Raw genomic sequence first — 13,782 nt, 5'->3', positions numbered from 1 at the left:
GCTCTTTGCGTCCGTTTATGAAGCTGAAGGGGACTCGGTGCGTCACAACTGCACGCCAAAGGACCCTGACTAAGCGTCGCTATTGGACTATCAGGGAGTGAGACTGTGTTGGTGTACGAGGTTTCGTGTCCGTTACCCATTCCAAATCAAACAAACGTATTTAATGCATCATAGGCCACGCCCACATTCCTCAAACTATATGACCTGTCAGAATAGAGTTAATGCTCCCGAGAGCATGCGTATCAAATTTAGTTAAATATGCTAAGGGACTCAAAAACACGCTCTCGCGTGAGAAGAATAATAGAATGAATTCTCAACAAGAACAATAGGTTTCCTCACAATTCGTGCAAGGACACCGCTGGGTCCTAGTGCTGGGTCCCAGCACTCTCATGCTTGGGCCCTAATAAACAATATCAACATTAAACAACAAACCCTTGACTCACCTGAGTACCTGTGGCACGGCAAACATGAAGGCATCATGCAGTAGGAGACACAGTGTCCCACGCAGGAAGTACATCCCAAAGCGTCGCCCCAGAGCCTGCATGAGGAAGATGCAGTTGCCTTCCCCTTTCCTGCTTCTCCTCAGCAGCTGAGTTTTTTCTGTTGGCAAGTCAGAACCTGAGTGCCGGGACCATGACAGTCCAGAATTAGCAGGTTCTTCCCTGCAGAACATTAGAACAAAGAAACTGGTACAGATAACTTTTGGAAGTGAAGACCTTAACTTCTAACATGGTTCACTATATATATGTTTCAGGAAGAAGATATGTGTTTAATTCCAGCAGCAGCTTTACCGACCAATCGCAGTGAAGGAATCAGGGTCGCAGTGTGACATTCCACAGATGTGAGTGTCATTGGGTAAGAACAGATATGCTGCATTTCTTTTTTGAGTTATCAGATTCATTATTGAAATGGCCGCTGGCGTTGCTTGTCCGCCGCTCCAGCACCTAAGTCCTATTTGTTTTATTGTTTCCAGTCCAGATTTGAAAAAAAAATGTTGCCTGGCTAAAACAACAGTTAAATGTTAATTAACATCAGTATCATTTTGTATTACATCGATATACCGAATCGCTACTTTTGTTACTTCACGCTGCTGTCACCAACCTGCTGGCTCATCGGTTCCTAGTTCGCTAGCTAGCAGACCCTTAGCCATCCGGTGGATACAACGATAAACTGAATACTCTCGTCTCTACCTGAGCTCCACGGCTTGTCTCACCGGAGTCTCTCCATCCCGGTCTGGTCAGCCTACCTGCTCTCGTCCCCTCCTCGGGCTTCCCCCGCTGACGCCCTCCCTCCCAGGCGGTCATCGGCCAGTGGCTATCAAGCTAGCTAGCAAGCTAGTGGGCTAGCAAGCTGGCGGGCTAGTCGCCCGGCATCCATTCTCCGCACGGACGTCAGTCACTCCTTCCCACCTCTCCTCCGCAAACCGCTGACATCGTCCTCCTGTGATGCTGTGGATTATCCTGTGGCTTATACCCGGGCTCACACCACTTCTTCTGCCACGGTCATCCGGCCCCTGGTTTCCGGCAACAGCTAGCTCTGTGCTAGCACCCACACCCCCCGAACATGCCACCGCTTTTCTCCGCTTCAGACCTCCACTCTCTGAATAACCACCTGCCTCCTGATTGTATGGACATCCTCAAGGAGACAGGTTTACTCCGCGGACGACAGCCTCCACACAGAGGCTCAGGCCGTAAGTTTTTCTTCCACTCTACATCTCCACATTCCATCCCGTCCATCTTGTCGTGCCGCACTTCCGCATTACGCCACAACAACAACAAACAACACGTGAATCTGACCAATCTCCGACCACTTCCCAGGTCCAGCCATCCCATCACAACGCAACGCCCTCTAAAAACACCCGCACCATGAACAATAAAAGCCACATTCTAAACAAATTCATAACGGACAATAACCTGGATTTCCTCTTTCTCACTGAGACCTGGCAAAAACATCTGGACTATTTTTCATTAAACCAAGTCACTCCATCAGGATTCACCTATTTTGACAAACCGCGTCTACAAGGACGGGGTGGTGGTATTGCTGCTATTTTTAGGAAGGATATGAAAGCCACCACCATCTCCATCCCTGATATTCCGTCATTCGAGCACCTGATATTCAAACTCTCTGGTCCCACTCCCCTGGTCACAGCCATCATTTACCGCCCTCCAAAACAAAATCCCACCTTTTTCTCCGACCTCTCTGACCTTCTAACCCAGCTATGCGCAATATCTCCATCTGTGCTCCTCGTAGGGGATTTCAATATCCACATTGATGGCCAAACCAGTAAATATGCCATTGAATTTCTGGAAACTCTACAATGCTTAAACTTTACACAGCACATCAACTTCCCCACACACAGCCGTGGACACATCCTGGGCCTAGTCTGCTCCACTGGTCTCACCACCCACCACCTATCCAGCCTCGACCTTCACATCTCCGACCACCTGCCCATCACCATGGACATTAATATCCCCATCCAAAAACACAAGTGCACAATAACCTTCAGAAACCTTAAATCCCTGTCTTCCTCAGCACTCTCAGCCTGCATCACCTGAAAGATGTCTGCCTTCCCTCCCCCCCCCGCCTGACAATCCATGTCAACTGGTGGACTACTACAACACCACCCTCTCCTCCTGTCTTAATGAACTGGCCCCCCCCCCCAAAAAAAACGGTCTCTTTCACACATTCAGCTCTCTGGTACACCCCGAACTCCGCCAAATGAATCACAAAAACGCCAACTGGAATGCCTTCACAAGAAAACCACTCTAACAGTTCATCTCCATGCCTACACCGACTACTAACAGTACAATAACGCACTCAAAGCAGCCCGGTCCAACTACTACTCACAACTGATACACTCCGGCTCCAGCAACCCCAAGGCTCTGTTCTCCACCATCAGCACACTCCTTAAACCCTGTGACTGCCTACCTCCCATCTCCCAACTCATAACCACAATCATTAACTCCTCCCTCTGCTCTGGATCAGTCCCCCCCTCACTCAAACTGGCTGCTGTTACACCCATACTGAAAAGACCTGGACTCACACCTGACATCATGTCCAACTTCCGGCACATCTCGAATCTCCCCTTCCTATCAAAACTACTCAAATGTGTTGTAGCCTCCCAACTGAAATCCCACCTCAGCTCCAATAACCTGTTTGAACCCTTTCAATCAGGATTCCGCACAAAACATAGCACAGAAACAGCCCTCCTCAGAATCACTAACGACCTCCTCCTCTCCTCAGACTCTGGCAACCTCAACATCCTCATCCTCCTCGACCTCACAGCAGCGTTCGACACCATCAACCACACCATCCTGCTGTCCCGCCTGGAATCATCACTTAACATCACCGACACTGCACTCTCCTGGCTGAAATCCTACCTCACCAACTGACATCAGTTTATCAACATCAATAACTGCACCTCCTCCACTGCCCCTCTGTCCCAAGGCGTCCCCCAGGGTTCGGTGCTTGGTCCCCTCCTCTTCATCCTCTATATGCTCCCCCTTGGAAAAATCATCCGCCGCCATAACCTTCAGTATCACTGCTACGCAGATGAAATCCAACTCTAAATCTCCACAAAAACTATCACTGCCACAACTCACTCCACACTCACCAACTGTCTCTCAGAAATTAAATCCTGGATGCAAACAAACTACCTTCAACTGAACAGCGACAAATCAGATATTATCATAATCTGACCCACATCCTGCATCACCCAGAACTTCAACCTCACCCTTGACAACACCACTCTAACCCCCTCTCCTCACATTCGCAACCTTGGAGTTATTTTTGACAGCCAGCTCAAATTCGATAAACACATAAACCATATCACCAGGACCGCCTTCTTCCATCTAAAACATTGCCCGCCTCCGCCCCTCACTCTCCTTCCCGGCTGCTGAAACCCTCATCCACGCATTCATCACTTCAAGACTGGACTACTGTAACAGCATCCTGTATGTCTCATCATCCAAAATTCTAAATAAACTGCAATATATCCAGAACTGCGCTGCCCGCCTCCTCACCCACACCCGCTCCAGAGACCACATCACCCCCGTCCTTCAAAACCTGCACTGGCTCCCTGTCCGTCAACGAATACACTTCAAAATCCTTCTGCTAACACACAAAGTTCTCAATAACCAGCCCCCCTCCCCCTACCTCACCGACCTGATCCACCACTACACCCCTTCCTGCAGCCTTCGTTCATCAGAAGCCAACCTCCTCTCTATCCCCACACGAACCAAGCTCCGAACCTGGGGGGACAGAGGCTTCTCCATCGCTGCCCCCACCCTCTGGAACTCCCTTCCACAACACATCAGAGACTGCACCGACCCCCCCACTTTCAAAACACTGACCAAAACACACCTCTTCAGACTGGCTTTTAATTTGTGAATTATGTTGTGTTGCTGTTTTAATATATATATATTTTTTTATTCTATTATAATATGTGTTGCTGTTTTAATAATTTTTTATTCTATTTTATCTCGTTTTATCACCACTGTAAAGCGTCTTTGAGCACCTGAAAAAGCGCTTGGAAATTTAATTTATTATTATTATTATTATAAGATTCAAAGGTTTGAATGTCCTATGCACACTAGATACAGTGTAGAAATGGCAATACAAATGTTAAGTCCCAAGCTCCTCCAACAATGCAACATCATTATACAACCCACATCTAACCCTAACCCTATAAATAAATTATAAAAATAAAATAAAAATAGTGCAAGAAGAAGCAGAGTATAATGGAATAGTGCAGATTATGTTGCAGACCAATGTACAAGTAATGAAGATGAAGTCCACCCTGGATGCCTCCAAGAGATGAACCCCGTTATTGAAGCATAATCTGCGGCCACTGATTTAATGACACAAATATAACTCTCGATTGATCGAGGTTTGTCTGTGAGCTTTCCTCTTTGAATAGATTGAATGACAGAACAGCTTTTCGTTTACAGTAAGGTTTCCCATTATCCCAAATTACACTGTAGATCTTCAAGGAACTCAAATCGGCCATTTTGACGAAAATAATGTCTGACTGCTTTGTTTCCTTATTAATAATTTACATTGTAGGCTTTGACTTGAAGCACGTTAATGTGCTTTAAAAAGCTCTGAATATCTATTTTCAAATGATGCCTAACATTTTATTGTCGACTGTCGATAGAGTATTTTTTTATCCAACTTGCTATCATATTTACAAAGGTTTAACTTGTACCACTCTTTTATTAAAATACTTTGTTATAAGTCATAGTATGGACAGATGATTCCTAAATCCTGAAATCTGAACAACCCATTTTTCGGAAATCAGTATAGCATGCATATCTTTACAAATACACCTTCTTCCTAAATGTAAAGTTTCGTACTGCAGCTGTTTGCAGTTTTGGGTGCAGAACTTCTCCAGGTCTGTCATTATCTCGATGGATGAGTTCTGGTCCTGCAGAGGCCAGAGGTCTGCAGCCTGTAGGGGGCGCTGGTACCCCCGGATCACCAAACTGACAGGAAGAAAAAACACACTCTTTTTATCATAAATTAGGTAATTCAGAATCAGAATCAGACCCTGGTTTATTGCCAAGTACAAGGAATTGGCTTTGTTGTATTTGATGCCTACATAAACACAGTCAAAGAAGATACATTTTAAGAAAGGATCATAAAATAAAACAATGATAAAAAACTATTTTAAGAAAACTATAATAACATTAAATATAGCAATATTTACATGGAATATGAATTAAATGTATGTATATATATTTATCATTTATATTGTGTGCATTCATGTAATGCATAGAGTCTATGATGTGGCTGAGGTAAAGTGTCAGTGGGGGGGCCGGGCCTTGTTAATGAGGCTGGTAGCAGAGGGGAAGAAACTGTTCTTATGGCGAGAGGATCTGGTCCTGATGGACCTCCTGCCAGAGGGGAGGGGGGTGACCATTGATTGACAGTTTTAGAATGAACCTGCTCCATGTCTATAAGACACTGTTTGATGAATGTTGACATGTTTCTAAATATTGATTGAATTATAACAGGTAACACAGATGCAGAAGCAGTGGCCAAGGGGCTACTGTGAGAGATGTAAGTCCAGAATGGGAATACCAAAGAAGTTGACCTGAAAGAAAGACTGATTCTTATTATTACATTATAAGCTTATTGTGCTCATTTTATGTTGCTGTGACTTTGGAATAAATAGACATCTTCAGCTTGCAATACTAACGTAGCAAGGCAGGTGCAGACACTGGAAGAATACGAAGAGTTATTCATAAACAGGACATCACTCCGGCCTTGAGCTTTGGGTGAGCTCCACTCCCACACATAGCTAGGAAGCAGCCTTATGAAGATTCCACTTATTCTGTAGAAACGTTAGCGAAAACAAATTACGTATGATGGTGCCAGAGTAGGGAGGGACTTCCACAGGCCGGCCGAATGCTGATTGGAGGATCGTGTTGCCAAGAGACCTTTGTCAAAGTCTGTGCACCTACCAAAGAGAACCAAGTCTAAACCATGGTATCTCTTCAGCTAGTCTTGACCAATCATAAATGTACGGGCAACGGCCTGTGTAATAAAAATGTATGCACGCACAAGGTTCGAGGCTCTTTCTGGAAATAGTGGTTACAGATTACAGCTTTGCTGCCTGTAGTTTCTATGACATGACGTAGTCCTTGGCCAAGTGAATATATATCTTTTGCTCTCTCATAATAAATAGTTAAACTTAAAAGTCGTCTGTCTTTCCTGGAATTTTGAACACAACATGTACAGCAGTGGTCTTCACTATTTTTTACATGCGAACCGCATTGATGGACAAATTCAATGGGAGAGCCACTTATACCGCAAAGTATGAAAAGCTGATTACAGTTATAATAAGCATGTCTGCTTATTAATCTGTCATCCCACCCAGACGGGCCCGGCGCATTGCCCCCTCAGTTGTATTCTTTGCCCCCCTCACTTTGAGCAGGCCCGATTTTCTAACGCTGTGCATGCAGTAGGCGTTGGACTGGAAGTACCGGAGACCATAAACGGTTTTGAAAACTTCTGTCACGTAGTGATCATCTTCTCAATAAAATATCTTTGCTGATGTTTTTTCAAGTCTTCTGGCCAATCAGAATCAAGATTGTTTTATTTTTATTATATTTTTTATTATATCATAACTTTTGTTGTTGTTGCTTTAATACTTTTTAATGCATGTAACATATGTAACATTAAGCTGTCTGTGGCTCTTTTTCTGCTGTAACAACATACATTTCCCCTCTGTGGGACTAATAAAGGTATTCTGATTCTGATTAATAAATGTAAGATGTCAATTAATTCAAGTTTAATGTTACTATTAAAAAGACAGTTCTATATGAAATACTTTTTATTTTAATTGTCGCAACTGGTGGCATCAATGTGTGCATTTGATACAGATACAGGAGCAGTTGTTTTAGGGCGTTATATATAGCCCTTAAGCCTTAAGGGTTATATAAAGCCCTTAAGGCTATATATAACCCCCCACCTACACACAGAGCCCCCCCTCATATCAAATATCAATTTAACCCCTGGGAACAGGACAAGGCGCTCAAAGGACTTCATAACCACAGAGGTCAGGGCGATTGGGTCTGTTGTCATTTAATAATACTATAATTATTCTAAATAAAAACAAACAATTTCTTGTGCGCTTCAGTTACTTTGATATTTTAAGTTCCAATTTATGGTTTGTTTTTGCAGGTTGAATGTTAAAGATGTGTAATCTAACGTGATGTTATAAGATTATAAAACAAAAAAATGTATCAGCTGATGTTCTCACCTGCTAAACCAGAAGAAGAAAAATTTGGAGAGAAATGATGCATCTTCTTCTGGACATCGGTTCTAAAAAAAAAGAAGTGTTTTTTAATGACCCATACTTAATATCTAGTAAAGACAAATCACAAATAATCTAAGAAGCGTTAATATTTGCCGCACAGTGCCTTACGATTTTATTGATCCAGGTCAGATTCGAGGGCAGCATGAACAGATTGAGAAATGTTTGGCTTTATGTTTATTCAATAACCTTGTTATTACTGACTCACTGCTGCCGTACAGAAATGATTGTTCGGTCTGACTATCCGGTGACCCATCAAGGTGTCTGTTACCCAGATGCAGGTGTGTGGGAGAAAACATCAGTATTAAAACTAATGACAACTTCAAAGAAAAGTAATCTTGCATGTTACCTTGACAGAGGTGTGATTGTTACCTGCTCAAAAGTGTGTGTGTGTGTTACCTGGACGTAGGTGTGTGTTACCCAATCAAGTCATCAATTCACGAGTCCAAGTCACTCTTGAGTCCCCTCTTTCCGAGTCTGAGTCCAAGTCCGAGTCACTTAGGGAGAGTCGGAGTTGAGTCCGAGTCCAAGTCCGAGTCACTTAGGGAGAGTCGGAGTTGAGTCCGAGTCCAAGTGCGAGTCACTTAGGGAGAGTCGGAGTTGAGTCCAAGTCCGAGTCATCATTACCTGTGTTCGAGTCGGAGTCCAAGTCCGTAGACTTTTTCAGTAGACTCGACTACTGCAATAGTGTATTCACAGGGCTAAAAAAAATTCATCAGAAAGCTGCAGCTGATTCAGAACGCTGCTGCACGTGTCCTCACTAACACCAAAAGAGTGGATCACATCAGTCCGGTTTTGAAATCTTTACATTGGCTTCCAGTCGGCCAAATAATTGATTTTAAAGTACTATTGCTAGTTTTTAAATCATTACATGGTTTAGGACCAAAGTATATGAGTAACAACAAAACATGGAGAGGCAGCATTTAGCTATTATGCGCCGACACTCTGGAACAAACTACCCAAATCATGCACGTCCGCAGAAACGCTTACCATTTTTAAATCGAGACTAAAAACATATCTCTTTGCCGCTGCTTTTAATTGAGCTGCTCATATTCGAACTACAGTATGCCTTTTAAACATGTATTGTATACCTGTGGTGTTTATTTTTATTATTTTATTATCTTTGCTTTGTAATGCCTGTTGTAAAATGCCATTATATAATGTGTTTTTAGTTACTGTATTTATTCATAAAAAGTATTTTAATTTGTTTTGTAAAGCACTTTGAATTGTCGCGTACAGAAAAGTGCTATATAAATAAACTTGCCTTGCCTTGCCTTGCCTTGCCTTGCCTATAGAATGATCACACCGGTGTGACAGTACTCTTCAAAGGGTTCACGAAATATGACTACTACTCTTACTGTTTAACATTTTGGGTTACTTAATGTTACTTCATGTTAAGGCTAATAAAAATGACAAGGCTAAGGCTGTAATGCTAACTAACGTGCTTGCTACTAGCTAGGTAGCTAACTTGATCCAGCCACTCCTGAGGCCTGTACTACGAAGCTGGATTTTCGCTTAGCCGGCTGACTTCAGGGAAAACTCGGGCTTTCCGGTCCTACGACGCTGGTTCTCTTTTTAGCGGGCTAGATCTCCATGGTAACTTATGCTGAGCGGCTAACCTCCTCGGGAGGAGGTTAGGTTGCAGGCTAAGAGATCAACTCAGTGAAAGCACCGCCTGCTGACCAATCAGAGCTCAGTGTGCGGAGTTTAAAGCTATCAATTCATATTACAGGATAGAGGAAATACAGAAAAACTGCCGTTGCAGGAAAGACGGCCGGCAAAAATCAACTGACTGTGTGAACGTGAAAATTAATAGAATATCCCCTCCCATCTTCAGAGCAATCTGACTATTATAACATTAGCGTTAAGAAAGCTTACTTAAATATCTGCCACAACATAAGTAACCAGATCAGAGTAACATTAAGTACAGTCCGCGGCACTGTGAGTGCAGACGTCGATGTGTCCCATTATCATTCATATCATATCACATCATAATGTATCATATATTTCCTTATTTGAGTCAGCTTCTTGAGCCGTATCTGGCCGTGCGACACTCAGTGTCACATACTGTATGCAGAAGTATTATTTTAAGCAACACATTAAGTTGACGAAACACTAGAGTCAAATGTAATTAAAGTCAGATCGTGTCTTAGCAGTGATATCATAAACCTGTTAATTTACGCATTCAAACGCTTTTTCTTTTACCAGCTGTATTCACCTTGCAGGTGCAGCTATGTGGCTTTTATCCTGGATAAAGTGTTTAAGTCATGGATGTTTAAAGTTTAACTTCTTCATATTTGACTAATATTAAAGTTCACTTTTCATTCAGGAAGTATGACGCTGCGCTGTCAGTACGCTTGTCCATGTTTGAGATTGGTCGAATGCTCCAAATACCACCCCTTTCATGTGAACGCGCACCTAACTAGATAGGACACGGCTGGCTTGAGCGATCCACTTGATAACCAGCGTCGTAGTACAGCTTAGCGAGAGCGCGTATGTTTTGGATTGGGCCAACCGGCTAACTCAAACATATCCAGGTTAGGTTGAACCAGCTTCGTAGTACAGGCCTCTGGTCCTTTCATCAGACGGGATTGCTGGTATGATAACAACCTGGTACTAAGCACACAGGCATCTTGTTAAAGTTATCTTATCTTAGCTATCTCTTATATCTAGTGGAGGAAAACAATTGTGACATGACACTTACGTGACTCTGGGATTTGTAGTCTTTCTAGTTGCGTATTTTTCATAGTCTTATATTTCAACAGTTTTACGACAAACTGTGACTTTTTTGACATGGAAATGATTTTTTAAGATTGACAAACATCATATGTGTAATTCATGGCACAATTCAAACAGGATCGAAAGATACGTTTTCTCTCTCCATTGACTTCAATACATAATTTTTCCGAAATAAGGTCCCATGGACCGGAAGTAGATGGGCGTGACTTCGCCACTCTATTTATTGATTTGATCACATTACTCTGATGACAGTGTTCAACAGCCTACCTATATGTCTGAACTCGATCCTTAGAGTAATGTGTTACGGAGCCTTCTCTTCAATCTTTTTTCCACATAACGAGCATTTTGCGCTGCTTTTTTCCCAATGTCGAAGCTACATCTGTGAAAGCATACAGCACGATGCGGGGTGTGTCTCTGGACATCTTTAGACTGGAACAGCGGGGTCGCGGCCAGTACGTGAACTCACCTTGCAGGTGCATACGCCAGGACAGAGTACATCTGACTCGAGACAAAACTTGCTCGAATCCGAGTCCAAGTCGGAGCGTCAATGTACAAGTTGAGTCCGAGTCATCGTGGGCGGAAAATTCACGAGTCCTAGTCAGAGTCATCTTGCGCGAGAATTCACGAGTTCGAGTCTGCATCAATCAGTGCGCGAGTCGAGTCACGAGTCCCGAAAATCGGCAGTGGAATCAGTACTCCATATTCTGGTGTTACCTGGATGTAGGTGTGTTTCACCTGGATGTAGATGTGTGTTACCTGGATGTAGATGTGTGTTAACTGGATGTAGGTGTGTGTTAACTGGATGTAGGTGAGTGTTACCTGGATGTAGGTGAGTGTTACCTGGATGTAGGTGAGTGTTACCTGGATGTAGGTGTGTGTTACCTGGATGTAGGTGAGTGTTACCTGGATGTAGGTGAGTGTTACCTGGATGTAGGTGAGTGTTACCTGGATGTAGGTGAGTGTTACCTGGATGTAGGTGTGTGTTACCTGGATGTAGGTGTGTGTTACCTGGATATAGGTGAGTGTTACCTGGATGTAGGTGTGTGTTACCTGGATGTAGGTGTGTGTTACCTGGATATAGGTTTGTTTTTCAGAGAGCGGTCGGTGATCAGAGAAGCAGCTGAGGATGAGCTCAATGAGTTGGAGGGAAAAACAAATGAAAAAGGCCACAAAACGAAGAGCGTCTGAAGAGAAACCCTGAAAAAGCAGAAAGCAGAGAAACATACGTTCTAAAACTAAAGAATCACAACATGGAAGAACAGTAATCTTAAATCAAGTGGAACAACATATTTGAATTGAATTTCCCATGCATAAAATACAAAAACAACTTTGCAATTACATCAATATTTTTTTATTATATCTGATTTTTTATAGATTAATCTGTATTATAAAGTGTGATGATTTATGTCTGTATGTCATGTGAAAAAAAACGAAACAGAGAACATGTCATGTTGAGAAAGGATATCTGATATCTATAACAATAATATTAATAATGATACATTAAAAAAAAGGTTAATACCTGCTCAATAATCTGCTCAATATCAACCTTCAGAGGAACTAGGGAGCAAAGAACCAGAAGAGTCCAGAACAGGAAAAGGAGCACAGAGGAGCGCATGGCCTTTATCCTCTCTACCTGGATTATTACCACAGCAAGAACCTGAGCAGGAGAGGAGGAGGGGAAGAGGAAGATGAGAGGACGAGGAAGAGGAGGAGGAGAGGTGGTAAGGAAGACATGAGGAGGAGAAGGTGGACAAAAGGAAGAGGAGTAATAGAGGGAGGAGGAGGAGTCAGTGTGTTTTTAACAACAGATGTTTTGTTTGTTGTCATGGCTCCTGGTGGTTTACCAGCGTCAGACTCCGGATCAGCGGACCCATCAGGATAAGGAGGTGATTATGGATCTCCTCATTTTTCTTCACCAGGACGTAAAACATCTCCAGGAGCCCAAAAGAGGCCAGAGTAAGTGTCAGGAGCTGCAACAGAGGCCGGGTCTTTTATTGTGAAAGGCAAGGAGGAATTACAAGCTACAAGAATGTACCCTAACCCTAAACCTGAGGGAAACTGATTCACCTCAGAACCTTGGCTCTGTTCTCATACCGTCTTGCTGCAGCAGAGTTTGGACAGCTGGATGACCCCTCGGTGTGGGCGAAGCTGCAGGTACAACAGGTAAAGAGGAGAACAGGTCCACAGGTAAACACAAGGAAACCATACCAGGACTGTGTGCTGGAAACACTTAGTGAGGTCGGGTCTGGACGTGTACCAGGTCAAATTCCAGTCCTGAAATCAGAAAAAACACTGTTCGAACATCACAAGTCTCAAGTAAAGTGTTCGAGGAGCCGGTAAACACTCAGGCGAGAACACTTTTAGCTTTTAGGCCGAAGTGTATGGGTCAACAGGTACACAGGTGAGTGATGTGTAAGGGGCATAGGCGTCATTTGCAAAAGTAAACTAAATTCCTCCTGACTGCTGACTCTAAAATGACCCAATAACATGCAGCCATGTTGTTTGGCCTGTTTGCCTGAAGTGGATGTTGTCTTTTTGCTTTATTTCCTTGTCAGAGAGTACCAGAATGTGTAGTTTACATGTTACAAGAAAAACAAATCTTCTGGGCGACGATCCCCCCTGCAGGGGTTCAGTTTGCAAACATCGTTTTCATAACATGCGAGTGTGCATTTGCGTCGCTGTGGAGAACAGGCATGTTGAAGACTCTTACAATAAGACAGGGATCTTTGGCTTCCTCAATAATTGTCCCTGGCCACATATACATATATAATGGTTCCTATTGTTGGAGTCGGGACGGCTGATAATTTATTCCGGCAAATTACTCAGACCTACTAATTGACCTAGCAGAAGTTATTGAGTCTATGTAAGTTTACTGCTTGGCTCAGATCCACCAACGTCAGCAAGATCTCACCTCTATTAACTCCTGAAGAACCAGGTTCAATTAACTGCTGTTTCAATTCAGACGACCCGCTAAATCTGTTTAAGCGATCCCGAAGGATTTTCATATCAGAATTTCCTCACAGGTGGCGGGAGACTAACATTCACAAACACACATCAATTCATTCCGCTCATTCAACCAAGAAATTCACTCCGCATAGAAAGAAACGCACAGCGACACTTTAAACGGGACAGACTGGAGGAGGGAGTGGGATGGGGAGGTGGTCTTAAGTGGTCTTAGCAGCACCAGTGCAGGAGTGGCAGTCCTGTTTGCTAAAGACTTTATC

The 13,782-nt window shown here is 43.3% G+C and overlaps 1 protein-coding gene across 1 annotated transcript in view; it reads right to left on the bottom strand.

Moving 5' to 3' along the window:
• LOC117469215 (multidrug resistance-associated protein 1-like) overlaps nucleotides 1-13,253 on the bottom strand; it is an 89,592-nt gene extending 76,339 nt beyond the window's left edge. Inside the window, exons 1-8 of the mRNA XM_034113596.1 lie at nucleotides 13,215-13,253; nucleotides 12,653-12,832; nucleotides 12,403-12,528; nucleotides 12,078-12,215; nucleotides 11,630-11,755; nucleotides 7,766-7,827; nucleotides 5,355-5,483; nucleotides 444-662 (exon numbers count right to left, since the gene is read on the bottom strand). Of these exons, the coding sequence (XP_033969487.1) occupies nucleotides 444-662; nucleotides 5,355-5,483; nucleotides 7,766-7,827; nucleotides 11,630-11,755; nucleotides 12,078-12,215; nucleotides 12,403-12,528; nucleotides 12,653-12,832; nucleotides 13,215-13,253 (1,019 nt within the window). The remainder of the gene's footprint in view (nucleotides 1-443; nucleotides 663-5,354; nucleotides 5,484-7,765; nucleotides 7,828-11,629; nucleotides 11,756-12,077; nucleotides 12,216-12,402; nucleotides 12,529-12,652; nucleotides 12,833-13,214) is intronic.
• Between the last annotated feature and the right edge of the window lie 529 nt (nucleotides 13,254-13,782).

The sequence above is a fragment of the Trematomus bernacchii genome, unplaced genomic scaffold (genome assembly GCF_902827165.1).
Source record: "Trematomus bernacchii unplaced genomic scaffold, fTreBer1.1, whole genome shotgun sequence".
NCBI lineage: Eukaryota > Metazoa > Chordata > Actinopteri > Perciformes > Nototheniidae > Trematomus > Trematomus bernacchii.
This window is presented reverse-complemented; position numbering and strand designations above follow the sequence as displayed.